Source organism: Numenius arquata, chromosome W (assembly GCF_964106895.1).
Source record: "Numenius arquata chromosome W, bNumArq3.hap1.1, whole genome shotgun sequence".
Taxonomy (NCBI): Eukaryota; Metazoa; Chordata; class Aves; order Charadriiformes; family Scolopacidae; genus Numenius; species Numenius arquata.
This window is the reverse complement of record NC_133615.1, coordinates 27,735,002-27,751,075: the sequence shown is the minus strand read 5'-3', so window position 1 is coordinate 27,751,075 and position 16,074 is coordinate 27,735,002. Positions and strand designations below refer to the sequence as shown.

The window sequence follows — 16,074 nt, the reverse complement described above, 5'->3', positions numbered from 1 at the left end:
CTTGTTAATTAAGCTGATTTATTTGCAGGGCTTAGTTAAAGCTTTAAATAACAGCTATTCACAAATTCAGTGCTGCTCCAATAGCAATGCCTATACATAAGTAGCTATAAGATTATTGGAAAATAAAGTTGCTGGTTGACAAAGAAGTACTTTGGCAAAAAGCCATGGGCTTTGCTGTTACAGTTAGTCTTCCTAAGTCAGCCAAGGGGAGACCGGGGTGGGGGGGTGGGGGGAATGGTTGATGTCATAGAACTGCAACAGAGATGCAGGCCTGAGGGTAAAGTTAAGTTGCCCTTATAGGGCTTGGGTGCTGCTGGCGGCCAGTTACCTGGCAGGGCAGGAGTGCAGCACACCACAAACGGTCAGACAAGGCAGTGGGGGGGGGAGTTTGCTTGCTGACGCAGGGGGGCTTTGACCTCATACAGAAGACTGATAGAGGAACCACCCCCCCCCCGCAAGCTCAAGTGTGAAGTTTGGTTTTGCAGTGCCTTGCTACTGTAGTCAAGCTAAAATTAGCAGGACAAGTGTACAGGAGTTGCAATTGCTGTGCTTGGTGGTGTTTGTAGCACAACTGCTGAGTCAAATGTGGTTGGAGCTTCACAGCTGTACTGGAGGAACGGTGATGGCATTTCAGAGCTGCATTCTCTTTCCGTAATGGGGAATAGGACTGAGAGGGCTGGTGCTGTCTGGGCCTTCTGACTGGGATCAGGCTTACTACAAGCCTGGCTCCTACAGCACTGTGCTGCCCCAGTGTAAGGAAACGGGAAAAAACCATCCTCTTTAGTCTCACCTAGAGAGTAGGTGGCTGACTGCACCGTGCTGACTGTGGGCAGGACCCCAGAACAGCTGGGAAAGGTGCTGGAATTGTTTTTTGCTGTCTTGTGCTGGGGAAGAGGAGGGTGCTGGAGGGCAGTGAAGAAGCACTGGCTGAAGTCCTTACAAGGAAGTCTCTGTTGCAGCTGCTCTTACAACAAACCTAAGGTTCAGGGGACTGCTAGCACCAACTCTCCTGTGTTGCCTTTTGCCACTTCCAACTGCTTCTGGATCCTGACACACAAGCAAGGACTTGACCCACCCCTGTGGGGCAAGAGTAGATTTCTATAAATGAGAAACTAAGTGTCTTAAGATAGCTTTGGGTGAGTTTGTTTTTCAAATAATAGCTCCTGTGAGGCAGACAGGTAAATGAGGTATCATTGCTGTAAGCCCTGTGGACTCAGCTGCTGGTGCAGCCCCTGTACAGGCTGGCAGTAAGTCCCCAGCCTGCAGAAACATTTTTGCTATTCTTGAACCCTGAAGCTGGTGGCAGTGGGCCAACTGGTGGCAAGCCAAGGGCTTGCAGCAGCTGGTGCAGTTTGACTATTATCAAAACTCGAGCTGGGGCAGAGGAATGCCAGTGAAGTTCCCATTGTGCTGCTCAGAGGTAGGGGGAGGGCTCAGTGACACATGTCTTTTTCCAAGCCAACTGGGTCACCAGCTCTTGGGTCCTGTGGGAAATTGTCACTCCAAGAAAGAAAAGTGGTTGTCATAGCAGAAACAGATTTTAATTTTTTTTTTCTTGTGGGTCTTGAAACAGAAATGGGAAGTGCAAAAAAAAAGCCCCTCACCAGCTATGTGGACAAAACACCTACCTACACATTTACCTACCTCCTCTGCTGTGAGAGGTCAGGAGCAATCCCTAAGGTGCCCTCACCTCACCCCTGACCTTCCTCCTGGTGGAGGCCATGGACCCCACAAGCAAAGGAAGGGAGGACAGCGCTGCAGCTATGTTCCCTCTTTACTTATCCCAGTTGTGCTGCAGGGACTCAGAGCATAATGCCAGAGGACACCAAAGGCAGGGACTTGATGCTTATGGCAGGAGTCAGGGTGCTGCCCAGGATCCCATTCCTGCTGCAGGTGCCTGTGAGCTCTCAGCACCAAGGTGCACTCACCTGCAGACCCATCTGCTGCTTTTACCCTCCCAGCAAGAGCAGGTGGAAAGGGATAGGCTGTAAAAGCAAAACTGCTTCTGGGGCCTTTGAAAATGCAGACAAACACCAGTGATATGCTTAGACCTTTATTAGGTGGAGGAAGGGCTAAAAAGAAATGAAACTCCTAAAACAATCACTGCACTGGTGCAGGACAAGAAGGAACAGTTGCCTCCAGGCTCTTGTTTTTAAAAAAGTGGGGAAGGACAGGTGACATTTCCATCCAGTAGCTCTGGCTTTTCTGCCAGAGGAAGAAGTTGCCCAGGAAGAGGTATAAGACACTGCTTATACTTTATACACACTGAGCCATCTGAAGTCTCTTGCTAGAGAAACCAAAAAAACAACAAGCAAACAAAAAAAGAAAAGCCTTTTTTTTATTATTCAAAAATTGAAAAATAAAAAGGTGAGGTTGCAGCTCAGGGCTACAGTGACCAAACTGCCCACAAGAGTTCATCTTCCACAGGAGGAGGGAGGGAAGAGATGAAAGAAAGGAAGAGACCCACATAACTTTTTTTTTTTCTCTCTTTAAAGTAACAGCTATATTGGGGCTGGGGACAGAAATCAAACCAACAGGACACATCTTGATTCTTGGGGGGGGGGGAGAGGGGGGACCCTCCTTATCTGCCTGAATTTAGAACTGCATTAAATAAATGGGGTCCCGCTCCAAAAAAATAGCACAGTTTGTCTTTGACAGAGTTATAAAGCTTAAAAAAAAACAAGGAAGGATGCCCTGGTGCAGATGGGAAATGAATAATTAGTTTTTCTACAAAGAAAATTAAACAGGCTGCAAGATGCAGAAAACCACATTTAGGCTCTATTACATTTACAAATACATACATAAATATATTACATACAACGGCAACTCAAAGAGGAAGCGGGCAAGTCACACAGAGGATGGCTGGCTGCAGTTCTGCCCACACAGCTGTTTGGCTGAGCAGTCACTTCTAATAATTCCAGGAATAGGCTTCAGCTTTTTTTCTTTTTCTCTTTTCTTTTGTTGTTTTTTTTCCCCCCCCTCTTCTCCTTTCATTTTCTTCCCCCCTCCCCGGTTTCAGATTTAGTTTGTCCAGTATGGAGAAGTGCCATAGGCGGTTTTGGTAGCCTGAGACTTTTGCTGCATGGTGCTGGGTTGGTTGCGTTGGCCAGATCCACCCTAGAAATCAGAAAGGAAGGAGACATGGGTATCAGCTGCCATAGCACCAGCACTCCCAGGAAGACAAGCCTGTCTGTACATCATCAGAAGAGCTGCTGCCCCCAGGGACAGCCCTGACACCCTCCAGAACTGGACACAGGACTCCAGGTGTGGCCTCACCAGGGCCGAGCAGAGGGGAAGGATCACCTCCCTTGACCTGCTGGCAGTACTTTGCTTTTAATGCATCCCAGGATACAGTTGGCCTTCTTTGCAACAAGGGCACATTGTTGGCTTATGGCCAACTTGGTGCCCATCAGGATGTCCAGGGCCTTTTCTGCCAAGCTGCCCCCAGCATATACTGGTGCACAGGGTTGTTCCTCCCCAGGTGCGCTTCCCCTTGCTGAACTTCATGAGGTTCCCTCCCCAAGCTGGTCAATGGCATCAAGTCTGTCAGTCTGCAGTCACTGTCAAGGCCCTTTCCCAATGAGCAAAGCAAAAACCAGAAGGAAGCAAAAACCTCCAAGACCCTGGTGGGATGTGAGTGGGAGCAATCTGCCCTCAGGCATGCTGTAGAGGCAGAAGGGGCCGACTCACCTGCCCATCTTGCTGAAGGTGGTGATGCAGCATCTGGGAATGAGGCTGCTGATGCGCAGGCAGGATATGGAGAAACGGGGCTGGAGCATAACCTGGAGCAGCACCAGGGTTCAGGGGCCCAGTTGACCCAAGAGCAGAGGGCAGGCTGAAAGGAGGTGGTGTGCCAGTATGGAATCCCTGCTTGTCAAATGTCTGCACAGGAAGCAAGGGGAACAGCATCAGAGACCAGTGTGAGCAGCCCCACAATAACCAGACAAAAATAAGAGTAGTCCATCACCTGAACCTGTCACCATGAGCAAGCCAAGTCACACCTGCAAGCACTTCAGCAGAGGAATTTCAGCTCCTGTTCTCGCCCATACTTCTGGACTAATGCCTCCAACATTTTATTTTATTTTTAGTTCCACAGCTACTGTGTTCCTTTTTTCCCCCAAACTCTTTTTACTCAGTGGGACATGGGATGACAACAGCTGCCTGAAATCAGTCCTTCACACATTGCAGGGGATTACTTGACCTACCCAGGGAGGCCCAACAAAAACTTGCAATAAGATTTTCCTCACCCTCAACCCAGCCTCTCAACTCACCTGCTTTGGGGGCTATTTTGACTAAAAACATTAGTGCCGTCACACTTCATTTGCAGCCAGAACATAGTACCTGTGGGCAGCATGCAACAGCATAGAGCACTGCACCTATGCCAGAAGCTGCCATCAGGAGCTGACATGACAGAAGTGGTGGGATAGAGGGCGAGACTCCTCTCTAACAGCAAACAGAGCCAGCATAAGAAATGCCACAGCCCGCTGACTGAGATTGACTGGCTGAGAATGGCCTTTGGCCCCAGCGCTCTGCAGGGGGAGCCATCAGCCTGGCCTCATGCCACAGAGGAGGAGGGTCCAGTATTGCTCACCTGAGTCTTGTTATAGACTGAGCCACTGATATCTGGCACACCTGTGTTACTTGAGGTCACAGAAACACCTGGAAAACAAAAAAACCCACTGGGATAAATCACCCACATCCATGACCCAGCAGTTACCACTTGGATGCAAATGTGCTTCACCAGGCAGGAGCTGGCCACACCAAACACTCATTTAAGCTCACAAAAAGCCAGCTTTCCTCTAGGATTAGGGATGTATTTGGCTCAACTGCAGCATTTAAGAGCTTTCCAGTAGTGCACTGAACAATGAGACTCAGCATCTGTTGCACATTTGAGCCCTTGTCCTTTTACATCCTGCAGAAGAGCAAGGTCTGCAATGCTCCTCTGCCCTGAGAGAATTAATATCACTGATTCAGGCTGGCAACCAGCTGGTGCCACAACAGGCTCAGAAACACTCACCAGCAAGGTGACTCTCCAACCAGCCACTTATTCAGTCTTATAAAAACTGACACTAATCATTTCATAGAATCACAGAATCATAGGGGTTCAGGTTGGAAGGGACCTTAAAGATCATCGAGTTCCAACCCCCCTGCCATAGGCAGGGACACCTCCCACCAGACCAGGTTGCTCAAAGCCCCATCCAGCCTGGCCTTGAACACCTCCAGGAATGGGGCATCCACAATTTCTCTGGGCAACCTGTCCCAGTGTCTCACCACCCCCACAGTAAAGAATTTCTTCCTGATATCTAATCTAAATCTCCCCTCTTTCAGTTTAAAACCATTACCCCTTGTCCTGTCACTACATCTCCTGACAAAGAGTCCCTCTCCGGCTCTCCTGTAGGCCCCCTTTAGGTACTGGAAGGCTGCCATAAGGTCTCCCCAGAACCTCCTCTTCTCCAGGCTGAACAACCCCAACTCTCTCAGGCTGTCTTCATAGAAGAGGTACTCCAGCCCTCTGATCAGCTTCATGGCCCTCCTCTGGATCACTTGGATCAGAATAAAACCAGTAGTTCCTTTGGCCAGTGAATCAGAGGACTAGACTCAGAGGGTGTGCACTGCTCTAAGGTTGTACCCTTCCTAGGACATTGCTCTTTTTTGGATTGCTCCTCCACAGAGGAGAGTGTGATCAGCTCTTAGCTGAAGACAGTCTAGTTGGTGTTTCAAATGCACAGCAAATGCTTGGTATTTGCTTAAGCCCAAGAATGAACTAGTTAGCGCTAAGCAATTCAGTAGTGAAAACAATAAAATACATTTCTCAGGTCTAACCAGCATGTACAGAATAAAGCTTTCATATAAGCTGTATAAATTCTTCAGCCTTTACAGTCACAAAGGAAACATTTCCAGACATGGAAACAATGCGATGAGTTACAAGGTGTACAGACAGCAGCTGAAACAGCCACCCAAAGATGTGTGAATTGCCCTGCTTGCTCCTAACACACAGCTATCTCGGGTGCCTACCAAGAAACTCAAAATCTAGTCTTCATTTGGTAGAGGACCAACTCTCAACAGCATCCAACTGCTTAGGCTTCAAAAAACACAGCACTGCTGCAGGACCACTATATTCTTCAGCAAAGAAAACTCTGGCAGAGGAAACAGCTCACCATATCTCCCATGTATAATTGTGGACAAAGCTGCGCCTCAACCACAAACCTTTATGCAAAGTTCAGCCGTGAAGTTTAGAAGGAACACTTTGGCTATTAAAAAAGCATTTTGTATATGGGAGATGGAGAAACAGCTTGGATTGTGACCCTGTTTACAGCTGGCTGCTGTGTTGACTGCACAGCACTGGGAGTTTGCCCTACCGAATCCCACTCGAGCAACCTCAAGTCTCAGGTGTTACCTTTCCCAGGTCCAGTGCCAGCAGATTTGTTTTGTGCTTGAGATGACCCACTGTAGCCTCCTTTGCTGTAATCTCCAGCTGCCGTTCCCTGTGTTAAGTCGTCATAGCCTGCCGGTGTGTACAAGACAAGGTGTTACAGAGTGCAAGCAGCTCTGCAGATGCTCACGTGAAAAGCGCAGTGGTAAGCATACCTGCTCCATAGCCATGCTGCCCATAGCCACTCGCTTGCTGGAAAGGAGTCGATGCATTGTTAAGGTTGACTCCGTGCTGTTTAGCAGATGCTGGAGGTACCTGGACAAAGGAAGGGAACAAAAGGCTTGTTAACTGGGGAATGGCACGCAAAACGCAAGCTCCCTCTGCCATCTAGTGGGGAAGGCACTTCCACCTCGTGGGAAATTTAATCTGGAGTTGGGAGCACTGGGATGGCATGGGACATGGCACTAACACTTCCAGCAGTAACTTGCTGTAGTAGCTTTGTTCAAGTCCCAAGTTTTCTGCTAGAGCCGTCCCTCTGATTGCAGTGAAACTCTGTCTCAGAACAGGCTGCCTATTTCTTTCATACACTGACTGTAAACAGTAAATTCTCACCCACAAACCCAAGAAGGAACAACCCCAGTGTTCTCCCTCCAGAATCAAATGAAACACCAACTCCTGCCTGAGGCTGTTTCATAAAACACAGGGCCCTAAAATAGACTCATCTACCCTTCTGCCTGGAACATCATCTCTTCCCAAATAACATTCTCCCTCCTGAGACTACCAGCCCTGGAGTCTCCTCCATCCTCGAAAGGGTTTCCTAGGCACTCTCGGCTCACTGACTCAGCTTTGGGTCTCCCTTTGACTCTCCAGAGGCTGCTACAGGCATTCAGGACCACCGAGTCCCATGAGCTGTAGCTGTCTGCTATTTACAGTAACCTGCGCAGGAGTCCATGAGTTCTGGCCTTTTAAATTTCCTGTTTTCTCAGGGAAGAGACTGCAGCTATTTTTTCATGCTTGCACGTTTTTGGAGATCCCTTGCAGACCAAGGAAGATGACTCTACTCTGCTGTCATGAGATCCCACCTAGAGTACCATATCCAGTTCTGGGGCCCCCAGCACAAGACAGACATAGACCTGTTAGAGCGAGTCCAGAGGAGGGCCACAAAAATGATCAAAGGGTTGGAACACCTCTCCTATGAGAACAGACTGAGAGAATTGGGGTTGTTCAGCCTGGAGAAGAGAAGGCTCCAGGGAGACCTTATTGCAGCCTTTCAATACTTAAAGGGGGCTTATAAGAAAGATGGGGACAGACTTTTTACCAGGGCCTGTACTGACAGGACAAGGGACAATGGTTTTAAACTGAAAGAGGGTAGATTTAGATTGGACATAAGAAATTTTTTATGATGAGGGTGGTGAGACACTGGAACAGGTTGCCCAGAGAGGTTGTAGATGCCCCATCCCTGTAAACATTCAAGGTCAGGTTGGATGAGGCTTTGAGCAACTTGATCTAGTGAAAGATGTCCCTGCCCATGACAGGGGGAGTTGGACTAGATGATCTTTAAAGGTCCCTTCCAACCCAAACCATCCTGTGCTTCCAAGATCATAGAATCATAGAATGGTTAGAGTTGGAAGGGACCTTAAAGATCATTGAGTTCCAACCCCCCTGCCATGGGCAGGGACACCTCCCACCAGACCAGGTTGCTCAAAGCCCCATCCAGCCTGGCCTTAAACACTTCCAGGGATGGGGCATCCACAACTTCCCTGGGCAACCTGTTCCAGTGCTTCACCACTCTCACAGTAAAGAATTTCCTCCTAATATCTAATCTAAATCTCCCCTCTTCCAATTTAAAACCATTACCCCTTGTCCTGTCACTACACTTCCTGACAAAGAGTCCCTCTCCAGCTCTCCTGTAGGCTCCCTGATGTAGAAGATTTGGGATGGAGAGAGCAAAACCAGAGAGGCACAAAGGAAGGGTTACAGTTTAGGCTGTCACACTTACAAACATGGTTGGTCCATACTGGAATGCACTGGGTACACCGGGCACACCAGCATAATAAGGTAACCCAGTGTAGCTGTACCCCGGGGGCAGGGTTGGGTTGAGGAAGGGCTGCTGAGTTGTATGGTGAGTCTGCGTCTGGTTCTGTTGCGGCTGGGCGAGCGTGGTAGCAGGAGCAGGAGAGGCAGAATCCCCACGGCCAAATTTTGTCACATCACCTGTGAAAGAACGAACTGATCAGAAAAGCTATCAAAATCACTCCAAATGTAGAGGATTCAAATCCTCTGAATACAAGTAGATAACTACAGAAGAGAGAACATCCTACACTTGAAAGGCTGCAGTTGTTCATGGGAAGAACTTCCCGGGTCTCTGTTCCTGACAGCCAGAGGCATTGCCTGTTCATGGCACAGAACTCCACGCCGTGGCTAATCCATTGATAAAATGGAGATACCAATACTTATCTCACATGGTCTGAGCAGATTCATTACTATCAGATCATTGCAATAAAACATGCTAAAACCAGAAGCATCATAAATAGCCAAAGAGCAAATTGTTGTTGGGTTAAAGTGTGACACTCCTGGAGGTTAAACTGATTATCTAAGGTTCATGGGCTGAAAGCAAGTTAGGATTTACAGGCAGTGATAGGCATACTTTTGTCAATGTCTGTTTTATTTGTCAGGCATGGCTAGTTAGACATCCAGTTCCTCACACCACTAAAGTTCTGGAGACAGTAGCTGAAGGCCAGGAAAACAATGCTTGCATCACGGGCCACCTTATTGAAGAAGTAGGAAGGGAAACTTCAGTTAATTAACCCAAAAGCAGTCTCCTGAGAGGAGTGATTATGCAGCAGAAAACTCCCCAACACTTGCATTTTCTGGCAGCCTACAGAGCAGCATGTTCATGTATTTTTAGGGAGATGACATATATCAATCACATCTATCTCATTCCCAACTAGTATTCCTTTACACTGGTTACAAAAAAGTATGACAACACTTAATTACCAGCATTATAGGAATTATAACACCTATGGCTACAGTTTTAAGTTGTAATCAGATGGCAGTGAAAGAAAACCACTGGCTGAAAATCCTGGATGGCATTAATGTCATCTTTGCACGCTGATAACTGAAGAGCAAGAGCAGGAACGAGGACAGGCTTCTTAGAACACATGCTTTTGGGAATGAAGTCCATTAGATTTGGGGAGGGTGAGGGAGAGCCTGCTAGATGCAGCTCCTGCTGGGAACATACTAGTGCTAAAATAGCAGTAGCATAGTACAAGGAGCTGCTGAGGGGGGTCTAATTCCATTGTCAAAAAAGGAAAGCAAGCCAGTTGAATTTCGAGAAGAATGATTAAGCTATAGAATATTTTTCAAGCACCTGTATGTGCTTGGGAAGGGCACTAGATGTCACTGCCATTTACATTTGTAACAATTTTGCACTTATTTTCAAAAGCTATCCAACTTAATCCCAGAAGTGACGTATGAATTACTGACAAAAACCATGAAGAAATTAAAAAAAAAAAATAATCAATATCAGGGTTGAGAGGGAGATGCTCACTTTTGTTTGACTAGTTTGGACTGATGAGTTTAACTGCTTACAGAAGGGAAAAATGACTGCTCTTTCAGCAATGGCAGGATGACCAGCACATCTCACTTACCATGCTCATCTTTAAACAGCACTCACCTGAGTACAGGTTGTTAGCAAGGCTCCCATCTCTGCCTGTCAAGGTTGCAGGAGCAGGGAATGTAATTCCATAGTAATCCTTAGAAAGAGACATCATCATTTATTATTAGTTGAAACCGTAACAGAGCTGGACAGCTCTTATGAACACTGTATTATACGCATAAGAAAATTTAAAAAGCAAGAACTAAAGGAAGCTTGGTCAGAAGCTGACCTTATCACTTATAGCAGAGCTGAAGATTTACCTGGACCCTCAACTTGAAAATAAACCTATTTTATAGACATTTTTAATATCATATACAAATACTTAATCTCTTAATGGTAAGTTAAAGGCAACAACACTTTCCCCTCCCAACCCTCAGCTCTGAGCTGTCATATTTCCAGCAAGAATGTGCCTGGAAGAGCAACAGACTATCAGAGGCCACATACCTGGGGTCAGGCCAGGACTGTAATTGCAACATGGATGTAGTCTAAAGGATTTACCCTTGTACCATGCCATGTTTTCTAAAAATAAAAATGTCAGCTAGGAAAATGGCACAAACATTAAAAAAAAAAGAAAAAGAGTTACCACCTGATGGCTGGAAAATTTATTTAAACTACGTTACAGGAGACCTCAGATCAGTAGTCTCCAAAGTGGGGTACACAAGACAATCCATTGGGGTACATGAAGAAAATGCTTTTGGTACCATTAATAAATAAAATTTAAAAAAATTAAAAATAGTGTTTAACTTTTCTCTCATTCTTTTTTAATTTTTATTTTTGTGTGTTTTATAACATACTGATTAGTACAGTAGTATATGTATATAATTTATAAATAAAAATATATTAGGAGTGCTCACAATTTTTTTACTGATGGGGTGTGCAATCAAAAGAGGTGGAGACCACTGCCTTAGATCATTCTTCTAGGTCCTCTACAGAAAGGTAAGACAGTCCTCACCCTAGAAAGCTCGCACTTTTGAGATGACAGGACATGCCAGCAAAACCAAAGCAGCATTTTGTCTTCAGTTTGAGAGAATGAGAGAAAAATTTGCCCTTCCCTCTTCTGGGTGAACTCCACATGTGGGGCTGGTACTCTACCAAGTGGATTTCCTCCTAATTCTCATGGTTTACTCCTCACCACCTCCAATCCATCAAGAGTTAACACTTTAATCACTAACGTATCCATTTCCACACAGTCTTCAACACTGGAAAAGCATCCTTCTTCATAACTGCCTCTGCAAGTTCCCCAGCATTTCAAATGCTTTCTCAGAGTTGACAGCATCTTCTACCTTGCTGCATTTCTGTGCATCACCCCTCTGTCTCCTACACCCAATCCTCCATCACTGAACATGAAACAATCCGGCAAAGATTTAGTATTGTAGGTGCTTTTTGTAAATTGAAATGGTGCCATATTTAATCACCCTTTCCTTCTCAGGTAATTCCATCTCATCAACTCCAGCATGAATCACTTCACAAAACACAACCAAATTCCTACTAAAAGTCTTAGCAGGTTACTCAAAAGCAGTGCTCCCATTTCCTTCTGAGGAAAATGACACAAATAGCAGATTTGGAGAAGAGATCTGAACAGGACTCGGTGGATATGAACTGGAACTGACACACTAGCATTTTCCCCTATATAAACCAGACAAAATATAACCAAATCCACATGAGAACAGAGTCTAAGGATTGCAATTATTCCCATTGCCCCTCAGGTGAAGGAAAACCACATCAGCACTGCATATCCCTATCCCACACACCTGTGCAAAAATCATTAGAAAATATGAGTGCAAGCCAGTTATCTTTGCACTTCATGCCCATCCATAGGAAAACATCAGAAGAGATCACAGAATATTTTTGGTTGGATGGGACCTTTGAGATCATCGAGTCCAACCAACAAAAAAAAAACAAAACCAAAAACAAAACCAAAAACCAACAAAACAAAAAAAAAACCACACCCAAAAAAATCCCAGAACACCAAACACCAAAACCAAACCAAAACAAACACCCACAACCACACACCACACCCACCCACAAACAGACACAATCCAACAATCTCGGGCACTAGAGCATGCCCTGAAGGGCCATGTCTACACGTTCCTTAAATACCTCCAGGGATGGTGACTCCACCACCTCCCTGGGCAGGCTGTTCCAGTGCCTGACCACTCTCTCAGTAAAGTAATTCTTCCTAATATCTAATCTAAACCTCCCCTGCCCCAACTTCAGACCATTTCCTCTGGTCCTGTCATTATTCCCTTGGGAGAAGAGGCCAACACCCACCTCCTCTACAACCTCTCCACTTCTCACCCGGCAGTAGAAGGGGATCTCAGAGAAGAGGGGGAATGGAAACAGGTCCCTGCTAGGCGAAGTAGGCAAATCCCCTCCCTCCCCCTTCCACCTCCCCAGTTACCCCTGCAGAACCGGTACGGAATCTTGCAGGAGGAACTGGCTGTTGGAGAGGAGGGTGGTACATTTAGGCAGGAAGTGCCAGAAAGACCAAGTCGCCGTAGACCTGGCATCACAACTAGTTCCAAAAGGAAAAGCAGAAGGGTCATCGTTGTGGGTGACTCTCTATTGAAGGGGGCAGAGGGACCAATATGCCGTCCTGACCCGCTTCACGGGGAAGTCTGCTGCCTCCCTGGGGCACGGGTCAGGGATGTGTTGGACAAAGTTCCTACTCTAGTCAACCCTTCTGATTATTACCCCCTGTTAGTATTTCAGGTGGGAAGTGATGATGTGGGAAGAAGGAGCCCAAAATCAATTAAAAGAGATTTTAAAGCCTTGGGAAGGGTGCTTAAGGGATCAGGAACGCAAGTTGTGTTCTCCTCTATCCCATCAGTGGCTATCATGAGTGAGGAAATTAATAGGAAGAGACAGCAGGTCAATTTGTGGCTTCGGGACTGGTGTTATCGACAGGGCTTTGGGTTTTTTAATCATAGGTTGCCATATGAGACACCTGGCATGCTGGTGGCTGGTGGGATGCGCCTGTCCCAGAGGGGGAAAAGAATTTTGGGACAGGAATTAGCAGGACTCGTTAACAGGGCTTTAAACTAGATATGAGGGGAGGGGGGGATAACTGGGCCTGTTAGGACTAAACTCAAGGGAAACATGCCAGGGCTTGAGGGATGGTGGACTAGCAAGGACTCTTACTCTACCAATTCATTTCAGAGAAGTGATAGACACCTAGAAATTATGGAAACACCTGAGAAGGGCCTGGTAGGAAATGGGGCCCACACTCACAAAAAGATGTTGAAACCATTAGCTCGTCTGAAGTGCATCTATACCAATGCACGCAGTATGAACAACAAACAGGGGGAGCTTGAAGCCATGATGCACCAGGAAAACTATGACATAGTGGCTATCACAGAAACGTGGTGGGATGCCTCACATGACTGGAGTGCCACAATCGAAGGCTACAAGCTCTTCAGGAGGGATAGACAGGAAAGGAGAGGTGGCGGAGTGGCTGTGTATGTTAGTGAATGCTATGAGAGCTCAGAAATTAAGTATAGTGATAACAGGGTCGAGAGTGTTTGGATTAGGATAAGGGCAAATAAAGGTGATATCGCTGTGGGAGTCTGCTATAGACCTCCCAACCAAAGCAGTGAGGTGGATGAAGCCTTCTATAAGCAACTGGGAGAAATATCTCAGTCATTTGCCACTGTTCTTGTGGGGGACTTTAACCTCCCTGATATCTGCTGGGAATACAACACGGCAGACAGGGAACAATCCAGGAGGTTCCTGGAATGTGTGGAGGATAACTTCCTCACGCAGCTGATAAGTGAGCCGACCAGGGAAGGTGCACTCCTAGACCTGCTCCTTGTGAACAGGGAAGAACTTGTGGGGGAAGTAAAGGTTGGAGGCCGTCTAGGGCACAGTGATCATGAGATGATCGAGTTCTCTATCCTTGGAGAAACAAGGAGAGGGGTTACCAAAACTGCCACCTTAGACTTCCGGAGGGCAAACTTTGACCTGTTCAGAAGACTGCTAGACAAAATCCCTTGGGAGGATGCCCTTAAGGATACGGGAGTCCAGGAAGGATGGACATACTTCAAGAAAGAAGTCTTAAAGGCACAGGAGCAGGCTGTCCCCGTGTGCTGAAAAACAAGTAGGCGGGGTAGAAGGCCAGCCTGGCTAAATAGGGATCTCTTGCTGGATCTCAAAAACAAAAGGAGAGTCTATGACCTTTGGAAGAGGGGGCAGGTCTCTCACGAAAACTATAAAGATGTAGTGAAGCTATGCAGGGAGAAAATTAGGAGAGCCAAAGCGCAGCTAGAGCTCAACCTAGCTGCAGCTGTTAAGGATAATAAAAAATGTTTCTATAAATTCATTAACAACAAAAGAAGGATTAGGGAAAATCTCCCTCCTTTATTGGATGCAGAGGGAAACATAGTCACCAAGGACGAGGAAAAGGCTGAGGTGCTCAATGCCTACTTTGCCTCAGTCTTTAGCAGTGGAACTAGCTGTTCCCTGGACACCCAGCCTCATGAGCTAGGGGACAGGGAGGGGAAGCAGAATGAGAGCATCATGATTAAAGAGGAAGAGATCAGTGACCTGCTACGCTGTTTGGATGCACACAAGTCTATGGGACCAGATGGGCTACACCCAAGAGTGCTGAAAGAGTTGGCAGACGTGCTCGCCAAACCGCTTTCCATCATTTACAGGAAGTCATGGCTAACTGGGGAGGTCCCAATGGACTGGAGGGTGGCAAATGTAACACCCATCTACAAGAAAGGCCAAAAGGAGGATCCGGGAAACTATAGACCTGTCAGTCTAACCTCAATACCAGGGAAGGTCATGGAGCAGGTCATCTTGAGTGCCATCAAAACCCACATAATGGGCAACCAGGGGATCAGGCCTAGTCAGCATGGGTTTATAGAAGGCAGGTCCTGCCAGACAAACCTGATCTCCTTCTATGACAAGATAACCAGATTATTGGACGAGGGAAAGGCTGTTGATATTGTATACCTGGACTTTCGAAAAGCATTCGATACTGTCCCCCATACAATTCTTGTGGAAAAACTGGCTTCACACGGCCTGGATGAGCATACGATCCGCTGGGTCAAGCAATGGCTGACTGGAAGGTCCCAAAGAGTGGTGCTCAATGGATTTAAATCCAGCTGGCGGCCGGTCACAAGTGGTGTGCCTCAGGGCTCAGTGTTAGGACCATTTCTGTATAATGTCTTTATTGATGATCTTGACAAGGACATAGGGTGTATCATCAGCAAGTTCGCAGATGACACCAAGCTAAGCGGGAGTGTTGATTCCCAGGAGGATAGGGAAGCTCTACAGAGAGACCTAGATAGATTGGATCATTGGGCCAAAATCAATGGCATGAGTTTCAACAAGGGCAAGTGCCAGGTTCTGCACTTGGGCCACAACAACCCCATGCATCAGTACAGGCTTGGGGAAGTGTGGCTGGAAAGCTGCCTGGAAGAAAAGGACCTGGGGGTTCTAATTGAAAAGCGGCTGAATATGAGCCGGCAGTGTGCCCAGGTGGCCAAGAAAGCCAACGGCATCCTGGCTTGTATTAGAAATAGCGTGACCAGCAGAAGTAGGGAGGTGATTGTGCCCCTGTACTCAGCACTGGTGAGGCCACACCTGGAGTATTGTGTCCAGTTTTGGGCACCTCAACACAAGAGAGATATCGAGGTGCTGGAGCGAGTGCAGAGGAGGGCAACGAAGCTGGTGAAGGGCCTGGAAAACAAGTCATATGAAGAGCGGTTGAAGGAGCTGGGACTGTTTAGTATGAGGAAGAGGAGGCTGACGGGAAACCTCATCACTCTCTACAACTACTTGAAAGGACACTGTAGAGAGGTTGGTGCTGGTCTCTTCGCACAGGTAATTAATGACAGAACGAGAGGGAATGGCTTCAAGCTCCAGCAGGGTAGGTTTAGACTGAACATTAGGAAAGAATTTTTCACAGAAAGAGTGGTCGGGCATTGGAATAGGCTGCCCAGGGAGGTGGTTGAGTCACCATCCCTGGATGTGTTTAAGAGACGTTTAGATGTGGTGTTGGGGGATATGGTATAGGGGAGAACTTTGTAGTGTAGGG

General features: G+C 46.9%; 1 protein-coding gene across 4 annotated transcripts in view; it reads right to left on the bottom strand.

Annotated features, from left to right (window-relative positions):
- Window positions 1-1,521: 1,521 nt before the first annotated feature.
- The window catches only part of LOC141476620 (ubiquitin-associated protein 2-like), a 110,255-nt gene continuing 95,702 nt past the window's right edge, over window positions 1,522-16,074 (bottom strand). For 2 of the 4 annotated variants that reach the window (XM_074165394.1, XM_074165390.1), the window contains 7 exons: window positions 10,050-10,128; window positions 8,373-8,587; window positions 6,589-6,688; window positions 6,398-6,505; window positions 4,592-4,659; window positions 3,691-3,882; window positions 1,522-3,117 (listed from right to left, as the gene is read on the bottom strand). In XM_074165394.1, coding sequence (XP_074021495.1) covers window positions 3,022-3,117; window positions 3,691-3,882; window positions 4,592-4,659; window positions 6,398-6,505; window positions 6,589-6,688; window positions 8,373-8,587; window positions 10,050-10,128 — 858 coding nt within the window. In that variant the 3' untranslated portion in view covers window positions 1,522-3,021. The remainder of the gene's footprint in view (window positions 3,118-3,690; window positions 3,883-4,591; window positions 4,660-6,397; window positions 6,506-6,588; window positions 6,689-8,372; window positions 8,588-10,049; window positions 10,129-16,074) is intronic. The other 2 variants (XM_074165391.1, XM_074165393.1) reach the window with 1 other exon arrangement.